Source organism: Eufriesea mexicana, unplaced genomic scaffold, assembly GCF_001483705.2.
Source record: "Eufriesea mexicana isolate 0111107269 unplaced genomic scaffold, ASM148370v2 scaffold13974, whole genome shotgun sequence".
Taxonomy (NCBI): Eukaryota; Metazoa; Arthropoda; class Insecta; order Hymenoptera; family Apidae; genus Eufriesea; species Eufriesea mexicana.
This window is the reverse complement of record NW_016921454.1, coordinates 62,761-87,662: the sequence shown is the minus strand read 5'-3', so window position 1 is coordinate 87,662 and position 24,902 is coordinate 62,761. Positions and strand designations below refer to the sequence as shown.

The following is a 24,902-nucleotide window of genomic DNA, read 5'->3' as shown; positions in this document are numbered from 1 at the left end:
TATTTTATTTGTAGCTTGAATAATAAAATGTAATAATTTAGAAATAAGTGTCTTAATAAATGCAATAACTGCTTTCTTTTCTATTCTTCCTTTTTTATGATTCCATACGCGTTGGACGATGTTCCATAAACTAATAGAGATATTTTCTATTGTGTTTTGCAATTATGCCAATGAAACATAACATTATCGATAAAACAACGTGTTTGTAACGAGAAGACGTCAGATCATATCGTATATACTTTGTACGTGGTTACAAAAATTAATACTTAGATATTTTCAAAATTTTTAAGTGAATTTATTAATGTTTAAATTAATATTTTTATTGTTTAATCAAGGATATCAAAGATGCGTTCATATAGTAGAAGAATATCACTCCGTGACTCATTTATTGAAATATTAGCACGGAAATCATTAATTCCAAGAAGAGTAAGTACATATGGTATCATTTTTACGATAAATTGATTCCTTTCTACATTTGGATAAAATATATTTTTAAATAGAATTAAAAATTGTCGTTATACTATTATGATAAAAATAATTTTTGTGTGAAAAATGATAAAAATTTGATATATCAACAAAAGCCAATACTTAATACGAATATGAACGATATGAACCAAACGAATATAATATCACAAACACGATACATTAATACATGTTTATCAACATATATTGTATCATTAATTTTATCAATCTCTCTTGTTGTTTGTACGAATAAAATTGTAAACGACAATGTGTATTAAATTACATAACACTTTAAAATATCGTATAGTATTATGAAAGATTGTTGAAAATAATGTCACCAGTCCTTAATGTCAACGGATGTTTAGGTTAATAGATTGAAGGGAAATTACCTTTTTCGAGCTGCAGTGAGGCTTGTCTTGGAATATATCGAATGGCTGATCGAAGAATCTTTGGTCGAAGAAATCAGCGATGATATTACAATTAATATACGAAAGGCACAAGAGAAAAAAGTTGAAAAGAAAGCGCTTACCATACAGGTTTGTTAAACTTTTCACCACTTGCCTTCAGTTATTTATTACGACAAATTAATTTATTGTGTCATAATATAATGGTATAGTCGATTTATAACCTTTGACCAAAATATAGCCTTTTGAACCTAGTTACATAACTTGCGAAATATACATATCTATTATTTCAATATTTGCTTTCCACCACCGTTGTGCCCATGTATTTCCTTATTTATCCTTTTCACTTCTTTTTTTCTTTGATATCCTATCCCTATATTTCACTCCTTTTAATCTCAATTGCTATTTTTCCTCTTTTATTCCTTATACCTTTTTCTTTCAACTTTTTCAAGTAATCGAATTTTTCAGCTAAGATCTGTCTTCACACCTAGATGTGCATAAAGTGTTTTAATCTTTCTTGTTCCCTTAACGAAAATTTCTTCTTTCTTCCATAATTCTCCACTTTGTCTTTACGATTGTATGCTTATACCTTTGTTAGCTAATTTTTGACTAATATTTTTGTCCCTTTCTTTAGTACCTCTTGAAATGTATATGGATATGTAGATCAACTCATTATGTATATTGCAATAGTAATTAAGATTCATTTCATACCTTTCTTTTAGGTATATTATAATAGAATATAGATGTAAAATTCCATAAAACTATCTGTTTAAAATGAAAATATACGATTTTACTAAGCGATGAAAATTATATGTATACGTTTTATTATTTAAGGATCGTTCTGTTTTATTAACGAGGTTAGAAGATCGTACACCGGAGGACAGAAAATACATATACGAGTTATTTACCAAGTTTCGCGTATTCAAGAAGTATTCTGAACGTTTGAGAGAAATTTTGGCAGGAGTATGTTTGTACCAATACCTGCGGCCTGGTCGGGTAATTGTGCGACAGGGTCGTGAAGCTGAGAATCTTTACTTTATTATAAGTGGAGAAGTCAGTGTATCGAGGGTGGTTACCGACCGATGGACTGGTATGCAAAATAAGATAAATGATATTAAATGATACGATCGGGCAGGAAGTGAATTTCGAGATCTTTTTTCCCGAAACTAAAAGCAGAGAAAGTTTATCTTTTATTTTATACGAATATAGTTAAAAATAAAACACAATAATATATTAAAATATATTATAATTCATGCTCAGGTGAATCGGAAGTAATCGATATGGGAATTCTGAATCCTGGTGATATATTCGGCGAAGTCGCATTACTGCATGAAATACCGAGATCAGCAACAGCAGTTTCAAAAAGTGTGTACTATCGCATTGCTGCTCGTATTTTACTGTAAACTTATAGTATAATATATGTTATATTTTCGTTTTCGTATTTTGACTCTATTTATTTAAATATTCCAACAATTTTAACTTTGTCTTGTTCGTAGCCACGGTGGATTTGATTCTTATTCCTCGGCAAGAATTCGATGACATTTTGCGACCAAGTTTAAAACAGGAATGGGAGGTATTGCAGGATGCATTAGTACACTTCAATTACTTTAAATGCTGGGACGAGGAGACTATACGAGAATGTTGCATTCTCAGTAAAATAAAGGAATTTCAAACTGACGAGGTGCGAAGTTGCTAATTAATGCCATTATATTATTAATGAGAAAAAAGAAAACCATACTTAAGTCATCTCTACATCTATTAAATATTATTAATATTGTATTAATATTAAATATTATTGATATAATTAATATCATATTAATATGAAATACTATTAATACGATCAATATTATATTATTAATAATATTTAATTATGTTCTTGATTGTGTTGCAAATTTTCTCATTGCATAGCATCGAAGCAAAGTAAATGTAAATAGAATGACATTAATTATTCAAGGTTTTGCTAGGTGACGCTAAAGGAATGGTGAATTATGTCCACTTTTTATTAGAAGGTGAATGTCGCTTGATAGAACACATGATTGTTCGTGAAAAGCATTCTGTTTATGGAACTCATTATGAATTATACGATCCTGAGAAGGATAATGCGAAGAAGGAAAGCATCAGATTCTCAAAGGATGAAGCGTTTGCAAAGATAGACGAATTGGAATACGAGTATGAAACTACCAAGGTATGTTACCACGTAAAGATACAGGGTTAAATTTAAATTAATAGGGTAATTTATAGCAATAAAGTTTATATCGTACACTGTATTATGATAAACTTCCGTATGTTAATCGAGTAGAAGAAAATTATCTCTTTCTTCATATTTGAAACAATTAAACCTAATTCTTCCTATTTTCAAACATTCACACATACTTAGCATTTGCTTTCATTGTGGGATTGGAATTTCTTTTTACTTTCTCACGTATTCCTTGTCACAATACTCCAATTATGTTATACAATTTTAAAGGTAAATGGAATAGATACGTCGCCAAGTCGAGATTTCACAGACTATGCACAACTTTTATTATCATCGAAGCCTACTGATAGGAAAATGGATTTTGAACGTTCAAGTATCATTACAACCACATTATTGGATGTCGTAAGTAAAATCTTCATAAATATCGCAGATTATCATTATGTGAAACGAAGAACGTAGAACACGACACAATCGATACATGATAATATCAGTAATAACTTAATTTGTGTATTAAGTTTGATTTTTTGAATATTTTACTTTAATATCTCAATACTTGGGAGAAAAATAGGGAAAGTTTTTTTTGAAAGAAAGAACTCTCTCCCTTCATTGTGTATTTTTTCTACGAATCATTCTGACTTTACACGTTGTTTTTGAATAAAAATTTCGAATGTCAAGATGAGCGATTGGCATAAAATTACGGATGTAGCTGAAATGTTGATGAGAGAGGCTTCATCAACCTCGCAACAACGTTATCCGAGTGACGTACGCACGATATTCATGCAAATTTGCACGTTCAATAGGGGTGCGTGTTTTGGATTAGGTAATGCTTTGTCAAATTTATTCCTTTAGATATCGTTTTAGTTAAAAATTATTTTGTAACAAGAAAAAATAAAAAGAATGCCCTTCGTGAATCAGGGGAAGACATGGTTAATCGAAGGATAGTAGCCACTTCATCCGTAAAATGTTTTTTGGTTCCACGATATTGGTTGAGACTTCATAATCGTGCGAATATTTGGGAACGCGTGAAGTTGTTCATGAATTCGAAATTTCCTACCAAGGAAAAATTATTTAAGAAATTCGTAATAAACCGCAAGTATGTATTATCGTTATCGTACAGTATTTTGTTCTTTTATTATGATTTTACGATATCTTCAAAGACGTGTTCTTTTGGAAAGAAATTTCAGTAGGAAATTGGCAAGATTAGAATCTGCTGAGAATTTTTGTAAATACGATATTACTATGTAAGAATAACTATAGTATTTTATTGCTTTCAAAGTTCGTTGGTGCAATTTAATTGCTAAATTAATGTCAAGAGTATCTGATGTAGACTCTTTATTTATCATATATTACTATAAAGAAACAATTCCTTTGAAATTGACAAGAAGATTACTATGATTAATTCAAAACTGAAATCCATTCTTGAGGCAAATAATATAGATCCTATAATTTATCGATTCCACGAGAAAATGATAAGTCGGTTTAAATATTTAATAATATTCGTGTACCCCTATTACGAATATATCAGTGTCTGGATATTTATGCCTACAAACCCAAAAGCAAAACTTGATTAATTCCATCAAAGGTAATCGATTAATTTCTGAGAAAGTAATCGTCGATCATTTAATCTGGTATTAATAATTAATAACATTTTCCAAAAATAAAATTAATCATTCCTGTTTCTAAATGACTCATCTATGAACGACCATAATCATTCGCCTTTTGATCTAATAACTCTCAAATTTATTAGGCATTGCAAAATCATCGAAACGAATTTCCAAAAGAACATAATTCGTGTTTAGTAGTTCCTAATAATTGTAACAAATGCATTGTACTGTATTTCAGATGGCTAGAATATAAGAATACTTTAGTTGAAGACATAGGTAAACGAGGCCGACATGTACATAGCAATGTAACGATACACGACGTTCCTTACGCGATTAGAATTGTCAACGATATAAGTAAATAATAATCCTACGTAGTGTTCATCGTGAAACACGTAACTTAATACAAAACGAGAATGTTATAAAGGTAAAAAGTTTATTATACAAGTTTCATACTTTCTAGACGTGACCTATGGTTAAGACAATTTAAATTATTTCGACACACGCGCTTCGACACAATGTTCTCTCATTCGACGAGCAGACATATTTAATTGAACATTACGCATCTTTGGTTCTAGTAAATACATAAATTTATGTAATATTACACGTTGCGATCAAACTTATAATGCATTGAGTATTAAGTACTGATAGACGAATTCTCTTCAAATTTTATATTCTTATTAATTAGATCTGCAATTTATCATTATTCCTTTCGATACACTTGTTTTTTTTTTGTAAATATGTCGAAGATAGTTTCAATAATTAATAATAATTAAAGCTTTAATGAATAATAAGTACGTTATTAAAAGCACTCGAATTAAATTCTATTCTTATACGCGCCTTACCATATTGTCTAGATATGTTTTTGTACATTTGATCAGTTCATTCAGCGTTCCCTTGTAATTGTACAATAATCGTACAATAAATCGTACTCCTTTATGAAGTAATATCATAATATCGAAGCAATGTTTTTCATATTTCCAATTTGACTCACACGTTTTCATTACGTTTCTTGCGAATTAAGTTCAATCAATTTCTTAAAAATGTTGAACATTTAAGTGAAAACTTTTAGACAAGTTCGAGAATTGTTTTTAAAACTGTTGAGGTGTATGCGAATACATTGTAACGCTTATATCGTGTTACTTAACAATGTTAATTGTTTGTAACAAACATAATTTGTCAATAAATGAATAATAATAAAACGTCTTTTTATTCTCTTATTTCCTCTGACAGTTTGGAAATAAAATTTGATTCACATGCGAGGTATTAGTCGCTATAAATTCGTATCAAAAAGGGTTTCTAGAAAAATTGTTTCTCAATAAAAGTTATATCGAAAATTTGTCCTTCGTATGTATACTTGTTTGCCCAAAAATGTTCGCACTATTCTTTTTTCCTATCATCTGTGTCAAAGTTGTATCGACACAACACACGTCCAACATCCCTGTATCTTATTATTTTACTCTTCGATTTCCATACCAGCTAATCGATATTATATAAAAATTTTTAATAATGAAGGACAAATTCTTGCATTATATCAAAATTTTTAATAATGAAGGACAAATTCTTCCATTCTCCTCGATTATCTTTTTTGTAATAGAAATTCCATTTCTGGTTGCCAACCGAATCATCAAATGGTATTATACATCTCAATCATCCCACGAATATCTAAAAGCTCGTTAAAAAAGATTAGTCACAGTTTATCTCGTTCTTCAAGTAACTTTAAATGATTTTCGTCATGGCACGTCGAAGATCAAGCAATCTACACGAGGGCAACACGTGACGTTCGGAGCCGGTTTGTATAATTAGTTTCTCGTTTAAACAGCACGTGCACGAATATGCACAAGCACGATATTAAACAGCAACTTACACACTATAATTGTAAAACGTCAAAAGGATCGTATACACAATATACATCCCTATCGTCTGTTCTCTTTCACTTACCATATCCACATCCACAATTACACGCCCCTCCACGAAATCCTGCCTGCAACAGACATTTCCCGATTTTTGTCATGCACAAGGGTTCAAACTTTCATCTGATCTCTCTTGCCATTGGTCATCACTACATAACTAGGATTGCTGAAGCCAGCTGGCATGTCTAGCCTCTTCTGCTTCTGCATGTTCACATAATTGTCCTGTGTCCTGATGATCGCCGGTATGTAATCCTTCTTTGGTAGAGTGTTTCCGTTACTCGACACCTCGTCATTGGAATTCACTAAACCACTCTCGTTCTTCTCGTTCAGATCTATCAGTTGAATGTTCCGCGGAGTGTTGCAGTATCCGGAATCCCTGTCGATATATCGGTCCCCTGCTTGATTCTTCACCACCTCTTGCTGTCGCTGTCGAACAAACTCTGCTCGTCGTGCCTGCACGTCGATGGGTTTCAGATAGGGATCATCTTCCTCTTGCTTCTTTAACATCGGTGACATTTCTACAGCGTCCTCTGAATCAGATGTAGGCGACGGAAATTCAAAGTGAGTGCCTTCCTGGTTTGGTCTGGGACTGAATATTTCCGAGTTGTATCCCTCACTGGTCGGACTATTCATGCACAGGTACGCTGAATTTGGTGAATTCATGTTGGGCAAGTTGGAATAGTCGTGAGTGGGCGAGGAAAGTGCTGTGTGATCTGGCGCGGAAAGCATGGTTAAATAGTCGCTTCGACCGCCTTCCAACATGGCCGTGTTCATGTCCATGTAAGGATTGTTTAGGCTAATATAATGCTGTAAATTAAACGAAGATAGGTTAGGATGAAATGATTATAACACGTGCGGTCTTAATACGTAGTTGTGTTCAAAGCGTTTTCGGTGGACTCGAGCGTTGCATTATTCACAATGATAAATAGTAACTTCAGTGTGTTTCTTTAACATTAGAACTACCGATAGATATTATATACCTAAATACATGTAGATAATATTAATTAAAATGGTATGGATGAAATGGACGAAAATAAATATTACCATCCCCATAGGGGCTAGTAATTTTACCAAATGCAGAGGCATGCGTTCGCTAATTGTCAAAATAAATATTCTGAAACTTCTGAACTTTGTTAATGTATCATTTGCACTGAAATGAATTTAATTTAGAAGGGAATGTCAGTTTACTCTTGATTATTTTCTGATTATCGTAATGTAAAAAAGATCCAAGTTCCAATCGAAATCAATACGATTCCAAAATCAACGATCGATGATAAAAGTTGTAGGGAGTGTTAAACTTGTACTTGCAGAAATTTTGAACAGAAACTGATAACAAACTCACCGCTTTTACGCTTTCTTCTAATAAATCGCCAATACTCTTGACCAATTTTGTGAAACTCGGTCGTAGGGTAGGCTTGGCTTTCCAACATTGGAGCATTATGTCATACCTGTGAAGAATTAAATAAAATAACGAGAAGCAACTTTTAAGAATAAATATAAAATAATATTTTCATGTTTCCTATCTCTGTGAGAAGAAAGATTGTATTTACAACCTGCAGTTGATTTAAATAAAGAACAAGAGATCAACGATACGAGATCTCTTAAGAATTTCGAAAATCTCGAGATGAAAATTAGTATATCGTGTTTATTAATTATTCTACCATGATAATTAGTACTTCTCTACCAGAATTTTAAGAAGTACTTATGCTAACAAGTAAAGGGTTGTATTCTACAGTTTTTAAGAAATATTTTGACATTTTTAAAAATTTTTATTTAGCGTTAAAATGTAAGTATGTAACGATAAATAGGTAAATGCATTTTGATCCTTGGTCTCTTTTACAGTTATCGAGAAAAATTATTAAACGAAATGTATGTATATAGGAATTGAACTTACACTTCGGAAGTGGCATATTCTGGTTGTTCCATCCTGTATCCTTCGATCAATTTTTGATATTGTTTTTCAGCTTCCATTCCCGGATAAGGGGTTTCAGCCAACGTGAAGAATTCCCATAAAACTATACCAAACGACCAAATATCCGACTGTGTCGAAAAAATACGATCTCTGATCGACTCGATGGCCATCCATTTTATTGGTAACAGACCACCTCCTTTCTTTTCGTAATTATTATCTTTGTACATGGTCTTTGCCAGACCGAAATCACAGATTTTAACTACGTTGTCCTCGGCCAGTAAAATATTTCTTGCGGCTAAGTCACCGTGCAATACCTGGCAGAATAATTATTAAACTAGATTAAATATTATTTATACGTTTATAATATAACTACTGTTACCCATGTTGGAATGTTTCATTATCCAACAGTCTATTATACTGACTACCAAATACGTTATGCAGATGTTCTTGCAGCTATATATATATTATTCAAATATATTTACTCAAATAGATGAGATCCACATGTTTCTCTAAATTGTAATTTGTCTATATTATAAATTTTTATACATATACTTTGCATGGAATATTAACCCTTTGCACTCGACGACTTTTTGGCTAGAGAAGAGTATAAAGATTCTCTACTATAAAACTGACGATACTTTTTTCAGCAATAAATAAAGAATTGTATAATAATAGAATTATAGAATTATTTGATTTCGATACCTCGCACACTGTTACATTACATTAAATTTGATATATTAATTAATATCGATGTTCCAAATTTTATGAAATGGTGACAGAAGCTCACCTCTCGAGTGCAAAGGGTTAATATTTTCTAAGATACTTTCTTATTTAATAGATGAAAAAGAATAAAACAAATTATTCTTACTTTTCTCTGAGAAAGGTACTCCATTCCTCGTGCTACTTGGAACGCCCAGGATAGAAGATCCTGCGTGCAGATTGGCTTCAAATTATGATCTTTGAAGTCGCCTCGATAATTCGTCCTCCATCCTGGTTGGGAGGAATTGTTACTAAGAACACAGCCATCCGGCGACATACTAATTCCTTGAGAATCCATAGCGGTAGTTTGATAATTTGTCGATTCGGTGGCAGAATTGTCGCTAAGACTGCGAGAAAATGACAATGCCACGTATTTTATCCTGTCGTGTGGACAGAAGAAAACACAAATCCGTCGTTAACACCGCAACCCCATGCACAATGTCAGTATTTTTATAGTAATGTAACGATGTTATCAATCAAGTATGGAAGGAAGCAGAAATATGTAATATTCATGCAAATTCTATGTGAAAGGGCAAGTTAAAAACATAACATATACGGGTTTGAACATCACGTTTCAGAACATCTGTAAAGAGCTGTTAATAGTATTGTTATAAAGCGGCAATTCCCACGTTGAATATTCCCAAGTGGCACGTGAGTTGAATCAAATTATATCAAATTTTGAAATTATATACAGTAGGATTTATTACAATGAACAGACACTACTTACAACGGGGTACGTGACTTGATTACATATCGATTGGCTGGTACGCGTTGGATAAAAGTTTGAGAATTGCTGTTATAGAGTAGGGGAAGTTGGTTGTTCTACATAGATCTTAATTTGTATACATTTTTCTTTTCCCTGGATACTTTCAGTGGATTATTTAATCGTGAAGTGGAATAAAGTAATTATGAAGTTATCGAGAGTATTAACCCCTTGCACTACGATTTAATTACGAAAAATTATATATTCAAGTAGTATTTAATTTCAATTACCCACTGTACACCTATTCCATGGACGATAGGATTAGGTAGAAATTTAAGAAATTCTAAGAATACTGTGCATGTTAAGACGTGTGAAATATAATTATAGTAGTATAGCTTATGATCTTGAAATTTGACACGAATTCGCGATGAGTTGGACTCGCCATTGTAGTGCAAAGAGTTAATAAGTAGAGATATTATTTAGAAGTGAAAAGTAAAAACAAACCTGTTATTGCTGCTGATGCTGAGAGATCTGGTTAAGAGATCCAGACCAATAGTGGGATCCAATTTGCCGGTTGCTGGGTCGATTTGATTGATAAAATCGTCCCTATGTCGCAGCAAATAGTTATGCAAATTTCCAAATCGGCAATATTCGACGATTACTAATAATTCACCTGTTGGAAAGAAAATCGATATTAGTATGAATATTCGAATCAAAAATTGTACTTATCTAATTACTAACATTTAAATTTTCATTTTATCCGATATATCATAGCTGGAAGGTAAGAATTTTCAAATTATTAATTTCGAAGAGAAATTCTGTGAATTTGCGAATTCTCAAAACCTGACATTCGAAAAGAAATTTTCATTTGCCACGAAATTGCTATACACGTTATATAATTATTAAGTTAATTATTAAATTACATTGAAATTCCTGGATCACTGGATAAATACGTACGTTTGGAAATGTTTTTCGTGCAAGCACCGAGAAGATTCACCACGTTCAAATGTTTGCCAAGATGGACCATAATTTTCAATTCACTGGCAAGTGCTCGAACACACGTGGGCAATGTGGTCCGACGTACCGTTTTTACAGCTACAGTGGTAAATGGCTCGTTCTCGCAAATTCCCTCAGCTACTCCTTTCATAACAACCCCGAAAGCTCCGCTTCCTAATTGTTTCCCTGTTAAACGACGTTACGCGTAATCAACGTACACCATCGATATGTTTTGTTACGAAATTAATACAATTAACATCTAAAAAGAGAAAATGGTACTTCTTCGGTTTGTCCTTTTGTATATAAGAAGAAAACAGAGTTCAAGAATGATGTTACGTTATAGCATTTGTATGGTTCATTCATAGACAGAAATTAAAGTGCAAACAGATCGAGACTTCCCTTCTTCTACGTTCGTGGCTTTTCTATTTCATAATCATAATTTCTTGGAAATTCGATGTCGAATAGATTTGTCGATGTTATAGAATCGTCGTTTTCATTACTACATTACGAGGAAGAACGTATGAGTAATCGTAGAAGAATGTCGACTGACAACTTTTCATAAATTCAAGTTACGTGAGTCATTCTGTGCAACGAGGCAATTTTTGATAGAAGAAGTTTCGAGTATGAGTAAAGAGCAAGCAGAGAAAGAACGTAATGTAACAGAGATGTTGATAAGAAAATAACAACGGATAGTTGTAATAATTTAATTAACAAAAAGACAATCTAATCAGTGCACGTACAATGTTTCTACAAATTTACATATTTAATAAGCGCAAAAGTTTATTGCTAAACTAAGTTGTTAGATACTACAAGATCTAGTTTCTTTTAATACTTCTTTTATCTGTAAGGTATGGTGAAAAAAGAGTGGCTCAATAATTTTGATTAACTTAAATTTCTTTGCTCCGATCGGGTTCGCAAGGTCGTATTAAAAATTTGGTTTAGAAAGAACTCGGCGAGTACTTAGTTACCATATTGCTACAACAATAACATACATACTGTATTTCGTTTACATGTTACTTAAGGGCTATGTCAAAGTCATCCATCTATATTCCTTACCCAATTTCAATTTTTCTCGCGGGAATTCCCACTTTTTGTCATAGGGAAGCAATTCTGCTTGATCGTCTACGGTTAAGTCCGGATTCAAGCAGTCCACTGCTCCTTCCTCGAAGTGCATCAACCCTGCCTCCATCAGTTCTTTCCTCATGATCTAAAATATAAGGAAATGTTAAGAAGTATGAGAAAAAATTCGAAGATTAATCGATATTCAGTGATTCGGAAATACCCTTTCACGTCGTATTTTGATCGAGAAGCAGAACACCAAAGTCACTATCGTGATCGATAAGACGGCTATCAGTATGATCAGTTCTTTAGGTAGACCTTTGCCTATAAATTTCAAAAGATTGAATAGTTAGTGAGAACTTTTCATACCTCTTTGAATCGTGAGATATTCATAATATCGAAAACAGTGGATTATTAGATATCTTATAATTGAACAAACTACCTTGCACCGTTATTATCAGGTAGGACGAGATTTCTCCAAAACGATTCTGTACTTTACACGAATACTTTCCGCTGTCAGATTCCCGAAAATATCTAATATGCATCTCTTGACCGTCACGGATACACATATACTGATCGTTTATATTTAACTTTGTATCGTCCTATGAGAAAACATAAAATACCTATATCGATGAAATTCATAATAATTTGATTAGTAATCTTAATGGAATTAATAATTTTGTTTGTCATGGAAGAAGCACTTTCGGTTAATCCATAGGAAACATACGTATAAGCATTTAGACATCTCATGTGATTAATTATGGTGTAATTAGTATTTCGAGAAACGAAAATTATTGCGTGACTTTTGAATTAAGATAAAAGGCTTAATACAGTAATATACATAGAAAATCTTGATTTAAATCATGTAACAGTTAAAGGATTCACTAGACAGTTAATTGATCAAGTTTTTTGAATTTTATCATGTAATTTTTAATAACGTGTTGTTGAATATTTACCTTATGCCAAGTCACTTTTGGTTTAGGCATTCCACCCACGAAACACTTGAGTATCAGCGTTTTGTGACCCTGTGTGTTAAAATCGATCGTAGTTTCATTTTGATACAGATTAGTCTCCTTGAAATAAGGCGATTTCGCGTCTAAAAAAGCAAAAGAAATAAATATTAAATAATTACTTTAGTTATTTCACTTTTTTACTGTTTATCAAATTTATTTTACCTGCTGGAAAATTCATTTGCAATTGCAATGATCTTTACCAGTTTCACTACTAATAGTTTTACTAGCAGCTAATTGCTTTGGTCGGGATCAAAAATTTGTTAACGCGAAGTTTAAAGTAATTATAGATATTAAACAGTGACACATATTGTTTTATATAAATATACGTATAAATTTACATGTATTATTTTATATAAATATACGTATACATATAAAATTTCATGCCTTCAGACACATTTTATCTATATTCGACCAAGTTCGCAAGAAATTTGAAATAAAATAATTTCTTAGGGAGACAGAAATGAAACTGGAAATGAGTATGATGATTTTCAGTGATCCACGATAAGTAACGATAAAAGCCCTAATTTTCACAGTAATATACCTTCTTTACTCGATCGTGAAATATTTACCATGTACTGGAAGGAAGAAATCCATTTCTTCTTTATTGCTGCATGTATAAGTCATCGAATCCTCTTTCGTCACATTTTTTATACTCAAAATCGAACGATACGTAAATTTAGTTTTGGTTTCTTCGATCGATAGTCTGTCTAAAGGTGTAAAAAAAGATCGATTAACGAATTAAGTTCTTCTCAAAAACGTTATTCTTTTCAAATCGTGATACGAATCGGAGATACTTACTATTTTGTTCGATGGGAGTACCGTTTGTATTGTTTGTGCTGTTTGTGTATTTCCATTCAAACTTATTCGTGTAATTGTAAATGGAGGCGGCGCAAATCAGATCTATATCATCACCTTCGGCTACAGGATCCTTAGGCTCGATTATACCAAATCCACCTACTCCATCTGTAGTATTAAAGTACAACATATTGAAATTAGTAGTTAATAAATAAATAGCATTTAATAAGTAATAATATTTGTCTTGGAGAAAATAAATTATGCTTTATAATATAGCACTATCCATAGCATTTATAATTAACACTGTTCAATCTACGATTTTAATCACGTTATAATATTACTATAATTATTTCTTGGGAATATATTTTCAACTCTCCAACTGAATTATAGCAATACAATTTTTATGTAGCTAGAATGAATGAATAATATGATAATTAACCGTGACGTTCTTGGTCTTTCTCCAATTAAACGCATAGTATTATTTAGAAATTTGTATTATCCTGATTTATTTCTTTTATTTCCTTGTCCAATTATTGTAAATGTATCGAATGTTGTGTATATTAATTCGATGCACACATTGAATGAAATTAGATATAACAGATTGTAATTGACTAGAGCTATATAAAGTATTTTTACCAGAAACTAAAATGCTTTCAGTCTGAGATTCACATCCGATGATATTGCACGCAGTGCAAGTAAGATGTCCGCTCATTTCGATGGTCATCTTCACTGTCGAGAGAAATCTTGTGTTCATTCCACTCTCCTTCGTATTCTGCATAGAATTAAAGAAGAAATTAATTATTGCATAGTAATAAAGTAAAAGATATATCTTCTTTGAAAATAGAAAACTATTTTGCGACTTTTAACACGGTTTTTCTTACAAAGCTTCGTACAATTTTAATTTTTAGAAATTTATTTCAACACTTCGTTTGTATCAATATGAGAGGTAAATAGTGCAAACTAGTCCTTTTTAAGTAGGAAACACGTCATATCTAGCAAACTTGTTTTACTAAAATAATGGACGTAAAATAATAGAAATAAAAATAAAGCGAAGGGATAAACTTAATAAATAAATAAATTTATAAATTTTTCATTTCACCATTTGCTCGAAATTTACTGAAATTAATACTTAACATTACGTACCGTTAATTCTATTGTGCTTGCATCTTTGTAAGAAGGATAATAAGGACACTTTATAAAACTCCACGTGATGTTTGGTGATGGAAATGTAGCTACGTCACAGGGTATTTCTACCTCTTGATTAGGTGCATAATAAGGCTTCACCTTCAATATTGGCAGAGGCTTCACTAAAAAGTATAATAACAGAGAATCAGTTTCACTGCTTAAATATGTAAAACGAAAATTATTTACCTTGTACATCTAACGTAAAATTCAGCATTTCGAATTTATCTTGATTAGTCGCTTGAAGTGAATATTCTCCCATGTCTTCGATGTTTAAGTTATTTATCCTTAGACTCGTATAGTAAGGTGTCGAATTTATCGAGTATTTCGCCTTTTCCACAGAATCCCAATTCCCTACGATTTCTTCCCCCTTTGTATTTAGCCTGGAAATATGTTAAGATCATATTAAAATACTAAAACAATAGTATCACCACTTTAGACATTACTTTAACTACAGGAAAGATACTGAAAAACAATTTGAATGCTTTTATAGCTCTAAGAATATGAACATAATTTTTCCTAAAAATTAGTCTCGATATTATTTTGTTCAATCACTTTTAAGCGAACACATTCAATAATATATAGTGAATTATATTCAGCTGATTAATTGCTATTTTAAATAAAGTTATTTTAAATAGTTTTTAATTATCTTTAATTATATTCAGCTATCATTAATAGCTTTCTATCTTCTTAAACAATAAAATCTCTCACAGTTTCCCTGCGCATTGTATCTTAAGTTATTACCATTTAAGGGTAGGTTCTGGATAGGCATTCACGAACACAACCCACTGCACATAATCGCCTTCTTTACGTTTGAAATGTTTATCTTTGGCCTCTGCTGTCAGGTTGATAAACTTATTCTCTGGATCTAAAAATGCATATGACGTTTATTTACAAGGACACTTCTCTTTTTACACGTGAATCATATACCATGTATGAGCAATATTCAAATCAATCTTCCATCAAATTCTCAACCAAAATGACTACAGTCTAGTATTCAGTAAATTGGACAAAGGTTTCAAATGAACCTAACGTCTCGAATCATTTTTCATAGTGTTTTAATTCCCTTTTTCATACTTTCAAAATTTAATCAGAATATTCTTACAAATATATTTATTTAGTGTGAGTCACGATATCTCAATTTCAAGCAACGTAATATAACTGAAGGAGAATTATTGTATTTTTTACTTACCATGTATCGTGATGTTCTTTATCGTTCTTCTAGAATCACGAAAAGATTTGATAAAGCATTCGTACGAGCCTTCATCCTCGTTCTTTACGTCCTCGATGATCAATTCAACGGTCACCCGTTGAGTTGAGCCAGATTTCTGATTATAGGATTTAGTTCTTATTCTGCTGCTCTATAATAGTACATGAAATTTATTTTCTATTAAACCCCAGTCGAAGCAGCAGGCAGTTTGTATAAAAATAAACGAATCATTCTGAAACCTGTTGCGGTGTACTCCAATTGAATACGTATTGCATGTCTGCGTCAACATCCGTTGTGCAGTTTACGTGTAAAGTTTGACCTCGGGTTACATGACGCAAACTATCCTCCAGAATCTTTGGATTGCTCAACTCCAGTTTACCTAAAATCGATCAAGACGATTTCAACCAATTCGATGACTTAAGTCCAGGTACTTGAGGTACGTCACAGAAAAATGTTATTTTGTCTTCTTCTTAACAAATGATTAATATTAATATCGTACATTAAATACTTTTGGTATACTACATACATATATAAGTAGATAATTTAATTCGATATGCAAATTTTGGGAATAATATACATTTTTCAAATAGTCCCAAGATATTACGATAGCGACTGATGTTCAAATATCCAGCAAAGAATTATGGTTGATATTTAAGAGGCATACTTACGAACCACGATCAAAAAATAAATGACCTCGTGGATTATATGTTCTTGTGCGATGACACATTTGAAGTAACCACCGTCTTTCAGCGTGAGGTTCTTCAGTGTGAAGCCAACTCTCGGATTGAAATATGTTTTTTCTATAGGCTGCACAATGAATTCGACTTTAGTCGTACAATATTAATCTTTCGATGTTAATCATCGGTGGCGTGCAAAGGTCTACGGTTAAATAGGCTTCTCTCTAACTGTGAGCAAATTTATTGAGTGATCTTTCAAGCGAACATGTACATTTAATAAACAGGCATCATATATCGCATACATGTATCGCGAATAATACAAGGAATACATTCCTTTCTGCTCTATTAGCAATCTTCAGCAATGTGCCGTGAGAATTCTTTCAATACGCGATATTAAATTATCTAATCGAAGATACCAATCTTATTCTCCCTAAATCTTCCTCCTCAGATTTTAAGCCCCAAGATTTTTATCTATTACCCAACAATCGAATTATATAAACTAATACTAGAATTTTTAAATTACTGAGAATAACTAGTGTCAGATATTTTATTTTTATCGGTTAGATCATTGGAACGTGTAATTGCTTTGGACGAAATCGATGATCCTTCGCAGAGAAATGATTATCGATCTCTGTCTAAATTTTCAAATAGAAGAAATAATAGAGATGTCACCGGTTAATAGGGATATCACGAGACGAAAGAGATTGAAAAATGTTATACTATCTATTTTATACTATGGTATTACCTACTATACTAATGTTATATTATTTTCTTTTATTCCGTTTACGTATGTCACGTTAATTCCAATTCCAAAAGGCTTTGCAACCGGTTATTCTTACACGCCACTGCGTATCAGCTTGCATGGAAGCTTGCAAAGGAGCAATCAATTACCAACGCATATAACTTACTAAATCGTTGAATAACAGCTGGACCTTAAAGCTGGGCGACGTTGGCCTGCACGGAATTATGGCACTTCCACCGACTACCTCGTGCAGTGAAACAAAAGAGTCCGCTTGCACGAACACGCTGGTGTTCGCTGAAACAGAATAGTCGGAAGCTCAGCAGTAAACTGATGTATCATGGTCACGTAGTTTTGTCACTGATTTACAGAGTAATTTATGGCTGCTGGCTAATTAACTCGAACCGTGTAACCATTTAATAGCGTTCAAGCCACTATCTGAAGTTATTATTGCAATTAATCTCAGGACGTTCCCTTTATCTCTGGTCCACGTGTTAATTTTGAAAGGCGAAGTCTAATTGAGTCTTATTTTTAATTTACATGTATCGTGTATTTAGAGCTTCTTTCTTATTCCATTTTATCTTAATTATTACTAATCTATATCCCAATTCTTGGACAAAGTGCATTTTTCAATCAAAACTCTCGATTTTTGCTAACGAGATTATATAATTTCTCTGTTTTAATATCGTAAAATACGAAAACGAATCATATAATTTTTCATTTAAATAATAATACTTTATCGTATAAATACAGAAAAATTCATTGTATCGATTAAAGAAGTCAATCTCTCGCACTTTTGTAAAGATCTTCTTGAAATAAAAACTTTGTCACGAAAAGAAGAATATTATAAATAATTCTTCTTCCTTGTATTCTTTTACCGAAGAAAGCAAGCCGAAAATAACGATGTTCCGTTAAAATACTTGTCTACGTTAATAATTTATGTAAGGAAGGTTTAAAAATCTACTTACATTGGACATAAATATACACCATACTTCCAGATGTCTTGAAATGAGGGTGCGAGGTAACTTCTAAAGGATAACCAGGACAACCATATAATCCCGTGTCCCCATGGACAGTCTCAGGTCGTTGAAATATGTATGTATGGATGCCACCCTCGATTTCCTCTCGTGTATAAAACGCCGATGTTGTATTCTGTTGTCAGATTAAACAAATAGTTGGTAGACGTAACGAACGATTGGAAATATCTATTTTGCTCTTTATATCGTATCATCTGATCAATTATTTCTCGTAGTACGACTTACTGCTTCTCTTGAGGATTCGGGAAAGTGGAACGAGATCGTTTCAAGACCGGTGCATTTGATCTCCAAAAAATCGCCTTCGTCTACGAGAAGTTCGTCGACTTTTGTTATTTCATCTGCATCTTGCGCTGTCAAACCTATTAACAAAAGAAATTAGAAATTGAAATAAATAAGTACACGGATCTCACTGCTATTTGATGAGTTTCGTTGCTACAAAGGCTATCAAGCGGATATTAAGATTAGATTTGTTTTTATTTTACTGACTCTGAGCAGGATCATAAGTATTTTTATAAACACTTATCGGGTGGTTCGTTTAGGCAAAATTATTATTGTTTCTCGGGTTACTTGACGTGTTAGACTCATAAATAACTGGTAATGTAATCTACTTATTATTTCTGTATAACTTACGTACGTACAAAGTCTATTTCCAAACCTAAAGTATACGAAATATTAATGGTAAATAAATATCCCTGAAACAATAACAAGCTATATTTTACAGATACTGTCTTTTAATTTTCTTTAAAATTCCTCATTTTTTTATTTAAATTATCGATCATGAATTTCGAATTACAGATCGTTACATGCTCGTTATTAAATTAGTTAGATAAATTTTGAATTGTATTTCCTTTATTATCAAGAAATATTATTTTGAAATTTAAATTTAAAAAATTTTAAATCTCGAGAGAAGTAACGATATAATAAAATTTGGTTTAAGCTGTTTATTACGAAGAAGTAAGGCAGGATGTTCTTAGGTGACTGTTAATCTTAAAATTTTCAAGAATGATACATTTCTACTTATGGGAACGATTAACCGATCCTGGAACGTGACGTAAGATAATTAAAGAATATTTCGAAACGAAGCAGGGATTTTTAGCCGCAATGTCCTGCGGATGATCGGTTTCATCCTATTCTTGCTAGCATTCTTCTCCGTAGAAACGCACACGCGCTACACGAGTCCGTTTCTGCGCAAATATAACCGACTTTAGGAAGGAAGTTCTTTCTTTCCTCTTTCGATAATACAGTCACATTATCAGCCAACAGACTCGTTCCAACAGAGAAACAAATAAATAAATTGCGAGTAAAGGCCAGAGAAAAACCTCTTGGCGAACTTATTTTTGAGTGAATCGATATTATTACGTAAAACTATTCTCTTGGATCTCGATGACATCGTCCACGATATTTGCACAATTTCTAGATTTACAGCAGGAGATATGTAACCCTCGTTCTCAAGACGTATCGTGATGTTTTAGGCGAATGACTGCCGGCATTGTGTTACACGAGGATATTTTTCATGATGGAATGTAATAATCGTATAATATAACATTACGTGTGTAATATTATATTATTAATTATTTATTTGTGAGTTATAATTAGAGTTATATTTCAATTTTCTATTTGCAACTATTATTTACTTTTTAATTCTGTTCCAATTTTATTTCAATCTTTTACTTGTATTTAATAAATAATTTTTATTTACAATATACTGACGGATATTCCATTATTTTATTCGAATTTTATTCTAATCTTCACGATTCTATTCAATTTCCTTCAGAAGCAATATCGTCTTTTCATAAGTTTAATATATTTTTAATCGTTATCTTAAATATTCTTGCAGTAATGTGTGTTTATTTGTATGTTAATAGTTTACTGTATAAATTCTGCAAGGAAATGTTTCTTTTCGAATTAAATTAATTTAATTAACCTTTAATAATCAATTAATAATGCCCATTTACAGGTAACGTTGAAAATATTTTGATATATAATTTCAGTGTGTACAAAAATACACGATTGTGGACACAGTCGTGGGACTTGTTGCTACATATTGAGAGGTCTTGATAAGAACTGCCCAACCTACTAGCGATAAAGGATGAAGAGAAACGAATGGTCCACCGTAGATTAACTAGAGTAGAGATAGTTTCCTTTTGTCACATGGACAGACAGATTACTATCCTCTAAGTAAACAGAGAATTTGGATAATTGGGAACACGTTACAATATTTTTGTCAGATGTCAATAGACAGAAGTGAATAGAATAACCAATAAAAATGATTACATCTTAAATCAGTTATTTCAGATGAAACTTATTTTTATCGTTGTTGCCTCTGAATTCGATAGAAAATATTAATTTTTTACTTCACGTTGGAAACATGACTTTAATGGATCAAATCTGAAAACAGTCATTACTTACTAATGCAAAATTTATATTTTTAAGATTACAATAATGTACATTTATTAATTTTTATTTATATCTCGATGAGATTCCTCGTTTCTATTCGATATTTATAACCCCAATGATATTTTATTCGACTATCTTTGACATATCTCTAATTCCACGAATAACAAGGGTGACGAATCTACTATTTGATCATGGTTATTCAACTAAAATATCCTGCATGTAACAGTTTGATCAAATCATTTCCTGGCGAGTGAAATTCTATTCGAAATACGAAATTAAAAATATCAAATATCTCGAGAAATACAAAATGTAATTATAATGTAATATAAAATACAAATGTAATTAAAATGTAATATATCAGAGAGAAGCGTACATCGTGCTGGTATTTGAACGACCTCGAAGAACCCTGTAAAGGTCAAGACTAAGTTTTCAAATACAAACTTTATACCTTTTGCAATGTATACTTGATGTCAAAATATTTGCGAAATATATACCACTCGCATCTATATATTGCATACATAAATTTTGAGGTACATTTTATATTTTAAATGAAATTAATTGATTTAGAAACATGAAACGTACTCTTTGTATCAAAGATATATATGTCTTTGAGTTGATCTCTTACTTGCACTAAATAAAGTCAACAAGAAAATTGTCATCGACCAATTGCAGTCGTGTCTCTATAAAATGTTTAATGCGTTGGTTTTTCTCTCTGACATTCGATTATTTATAATTCGGTAAAAAGAATAATATTAAAATTTTATATTGAATAATGTATACTGAATATATACATTTAATATAAAATAATATAAAAAAAGGAACACAAGCAAAAATTCTTGAGCCTGTGAATTCTGATAAACTGCAAATTTCTCGAAAACTTTTCACGATATCTCTAATATTCGACGCAATATCGTCAACAAAATGAATAAATATTCTGTAAAAGTAACGAACTTTCATCTACACGTTATAAATAATTTATAGACAGTTTATAGGTAGACTTCCCAAGGTGCAATACACACGTCAACAACATGAAAAGCAGTTTCATTGATGAAATAAGGTCGTTCCGTATATTCGTGTCAAGGTATGTCTGTTTTGTTCATCCGAAATACGGATTGGTAACGATAAATTTGATCGTTTTGCACTTCATATGGTCGATACGTTGAACGAAAACGATAAATTTGCCAATTCTCATTCTCGGGTACACGATACATTCCAATCGAGAAACATGATTGATACACTGCTGTGCGATGATTAAATATTATGTGCACCTAACTGGCGAAAATAACTGGTATTTTATAGGTTACTATAATCTACGATATAGGTCAGAGTATATCGTTTTAAAAAACCATTTTGTAATAAATACCTAATTACTGTAATATAATATTTCTTCTTGTAAATAAAGCAGTAACGCTTTGAAACAATATAACCTCGAGTAAAATGGAGTAGTTTAGGAAACTTCTAGTTTAGGGAATTTTTATATTTATTATTTAACAGTTATTATAATCAGAAAGTGTACGAGAGCTGTATTAAAATATCTCGATATAATTTTTTATCAAATATCAAAGATAAATTGATAATTAGATAGATAGTATTTTGAAACTACTATTCTCGAATATTATTACATGAAGAAATATATATCTATCTTAGATTCGTAAAGAAAAATTCTTCCTACAGCTATGAAATAAAAATTGTTAATATTAATATTTTAATCAATCTTTGTGTGCTACTTGTACCTTACAAATTTGTCCTCTTATTTTAATTTGGTTTTCTATATAATAAAATTTGTTACATAATAATAAACGCAAGAATGTAACATTTCCCGTGTTTTCTAGCATATATCATCGTGTTATCTAATTTTTTTAATCGTTTTCGTCGAAAATAAATGTTTGAAAGTGAAGTATGCAAATATACCCGTATCGTTACTCCGAAAGATACTCGCTGGTACAATGCAAACGTTTCTCTCGAATAGTTACCGTTTCGTAAATTACATCATTGATTTATTGCCTACTGTAACGTGCAAAACATCTCGAGCTCGATAGCTCGTTAAGAGGTAGCTATAATGTTCGCATGTTCCTCGCATGCAGCATGCATAATTGCTACGCATTAACCGTACACACGCGTTCACAGTCCTCCTGTTTCAAGAACAAGGGAATATCGTAAGATCAGCATACGAACGAATCAGTCAAAGGAATTCCAAAGAATGATTCACATGAAATTCTCCTTAAACAATCCTCCGAATTATCCTGCCACCGTATGTCAAAGTAATCATCGAACTATAATGATGATCGACCATGAAAGTATAAAAAGGAATCGCTATGGCTAAAACATATAATTAGAAAAATATAAAAACCACTTCGAAGGACATTAAATCCATTATTCAATAAGTGTTTTCGTATTACACTGTCAAGCATCAAGACATGTAACTAAACAAACATCTCGTAGAAGTAGATGAAAGAAAAATGATACATTATAGTACTCGAAAATTAAAACTCATATATATTCCCAATTTCCTTTAAAATTATTTCTTAATTCTAGAGAGAGTAGGGAAAACAATTTCATAAATATCAATCGACGGGTATTTAAAATCAGAAAACAACAGTAACTCGTGGCCACTAAACATTATAATTCCAAAGAAAAAAAAAAGAAAATTGCTCGAAAATCGCAGAAAATAACAGTTTCCGTAGTTTTCAGAAAAGATAATGTTAACTTTCATCTAGACAAAAATATCATTAGATACACCTATTTATCTCTTTCCTAACTCTTCAACTCCTATCATCCGTATACGCTGCATTTAGGTACCCATCCCAGGCCGGCAGCTCTAATCGAATGAAACTAACCGAAACCAAGCACGATTGTACAAGGAACAAAAGCAAGAAGAAGAGAAATAAAACTTTCGATCAAACATCAACCTGCATCGAAGTTCCTCGATTCAGATAAGCGATTGAAGTTACCAATGACGCACGGTAACAGTCGAAAAACCTGTTCTTCGGTGCGTGACTCAATGGCGACCACGTGATCGTGACACCTCATCGAAACAACGGAACGACCACCAGGTGAATATGGATGACAGGTAAAGCTGCAATTACCTCTTAGCGCGAGGACGACCACTATTGCGACGATTGTACTTAGAGCCATTTTCTTCCTCTCTGTTTATTATCACTCCGGTTACGATTATTCTTCTTCTAGTCACTTCATATTTTCGACAAGGGTACACTTGAGGAGCAACTCTCTGTACACATGGAGGGGCTCGCGCAAATGGTTACATGCGACACCGTACAACGACCATCACCAACCTTCCACGCGTGTTTTCTCACTGAACAGCCGAACGGGTTCTGCACGTCGACGAGTCCACAAAGGCCCCACCCCGACCGATTCTCTGAGTTATCGGTGATGACGACGTCATCTCGGCGTCGTTCTCCTTCATTTGCTCCATGTTCGAACTTGATCGAGTGAATCGGAGCTATCAGCGTGGACGATGCCGTTTTCTTTCTAGTTTCGCGTGCATCGGGCCACGTTGCCTTCTTTTCCTTCTTCCTCCTCTATCAAACCCGCCAAACAGAGAAGTGGTATTTGTGGAACGGTGTAGGTGTTACTACGACGTATTCTGGTAAACAATGGTATTAATGGAATGGTGCGTATAAATAGTAAATGCTGGTAAACCGGAAGATAGGGGGGATTCTTGGAAGTGAGCTAGATGAGAATACGGTCCTACGTGAATGGTTCCCATGTTCTTGGAATGCGTGATTCTTTGCTTGGTAGTAGAATTTTTATTAGAGAAAGACCTATTGCTCAGGCACCCGAGTACCCGCATGCATTATTCAAATGCTTTGTTATCTTAATAATAAG

The 24,902-nt window shown here is 32.4% G+C and overlaps 2 protein-coding genes across 3 annotated transcripts; one reads left to right on the top strand and one right to left on the bottom strand.

Annotated features, from left to right (window-relative positions):
- The first annotated feature begins 345 nt into the window (after positions 1–345).
- On the top strand, positions 346–5,375 carry LOC108553926 (cyclic nucleotide-binding domain-containing protein 2). Its single transcript, XM_017909020.1, has 10 exons — positions 346–426; positions 828–998; positions 1,701–1,956; positions 2,127–2,231; positions 2,363–2,547; positions 2,821–3,051; positions 3,334–3,465; positions 3,739–3,883; positions 3,979–4,156; positions 4,906–5,375. The coding sequence occupies exons 1-10, from the start codon at positions 346–348 to the stop codon at positions 5,027–5,029; spliced, it is 1,608 nt and encodes a 535-aa protein (XP_017764509.1). The 3' UTR covers positions 5,030–5,375.
- Positions 5,376–5,928: 553 nt separating this feature from the next.
- Positions 5,929–24,250, bottom strand: Pvr (PDGF- and VEGF-receptor related). Of its 2 annotated transcripts, none has more exons than XM_017909024.1 (23): positions 24,143–24,250; positions 18,885–19,018; positions 18,591–18,774; positions 17,792–17,919; positions 16,875–17,013; positions 16,446–16,585; positions 16,189–16,357; positions 15,741–15,864; positions 15,186–15,379; positions 14,958–15,121; positions 14,451–14,586; positions 13,818–13,982; positions 13,589–13,726; positions 12,963–13,102; positions 12,449–12,608; positions 12,230–12,330; positions 12,004–12,154; positions 10,909–11,133; positions 10,456–10,624; positions 9,358–9,628; positions 8,472–8,803; positions 7,920–8,025; positions 5,929–7,384 (listed from the first exon to the last, which is right to left on the bottom strand). In XM_017909024.1, the coding sequence occupies exons 1-23, from the start codon at positions 24,189–24,191 to the stop codon at positions 6,689–6,691; spliced, it is 4,215 nt and encodes a 1,404-aa protein (XP_017764513.1). In that variant the 5' UTR covers positions 24,192–24,250; the 3' UTR covers positions 5,929–6,688. The 2 variants fall into 2 exon arrangements, with proteins under 2 accessions (XP_017764513.1, XP_017764514.1); XM_017909025.1 differs by having other exon boundaries at positions 9,358–9,595.
- Positions 24,251–24,902: the final 652 nt, after the last annotated feature.

What these genes read in the sequence shown, in the direction of transcription:
- LOC108553926 (XM_017909020.1), top strand. Translation starts at nt 346, where the DNA reads ATGCGTTCATATAGTAGAAGAATATCACTCCGTGACTCATTTATTGAA. An exon ending in AGAAAGCGCTTACCATACAG is followed by an intron (nt 999 to 1,700) that starts GTTTGTTAAACT and finishes TTATTATTTAAG; the next exon opens with GATCGTTCTGTTTTATTAAC. An exon ending in AGGAATTTCAAACTGACGAG is followed by an intron (nt 2,548 to 2,820) that starts GTGCGAAGTTGC and finishes TAATTATTCAAG; the next exon opens with GTTTTGCTAGGTGACGCTAA.
- Pvr (XM_017909024.1), bottom strand. Translation starts at nt 24,191, where the DNA reads ATGGCTCTAAGTACAATCGTCGCAATAGTGGTCGTCCTCGCGCTAAGA. An exon ending in CAAGCACAATAGAATTAACG is followed by an intron (nt 14,587 to 14,957) that starts GTACGTAATGTT and finishes AATTCTATGCAG; the next exon opens with AATACGAAGGAGAGTGGAAT. An exon ending in TTTCTTCCTTCCAGTACATG is followed by an intron (nt 13,103 to 13,588) that starts GTAAATATTTCA and finishes TTGCTTTTTTAG; the next exon opens with ACGCGAAATCGCCTTATTTC.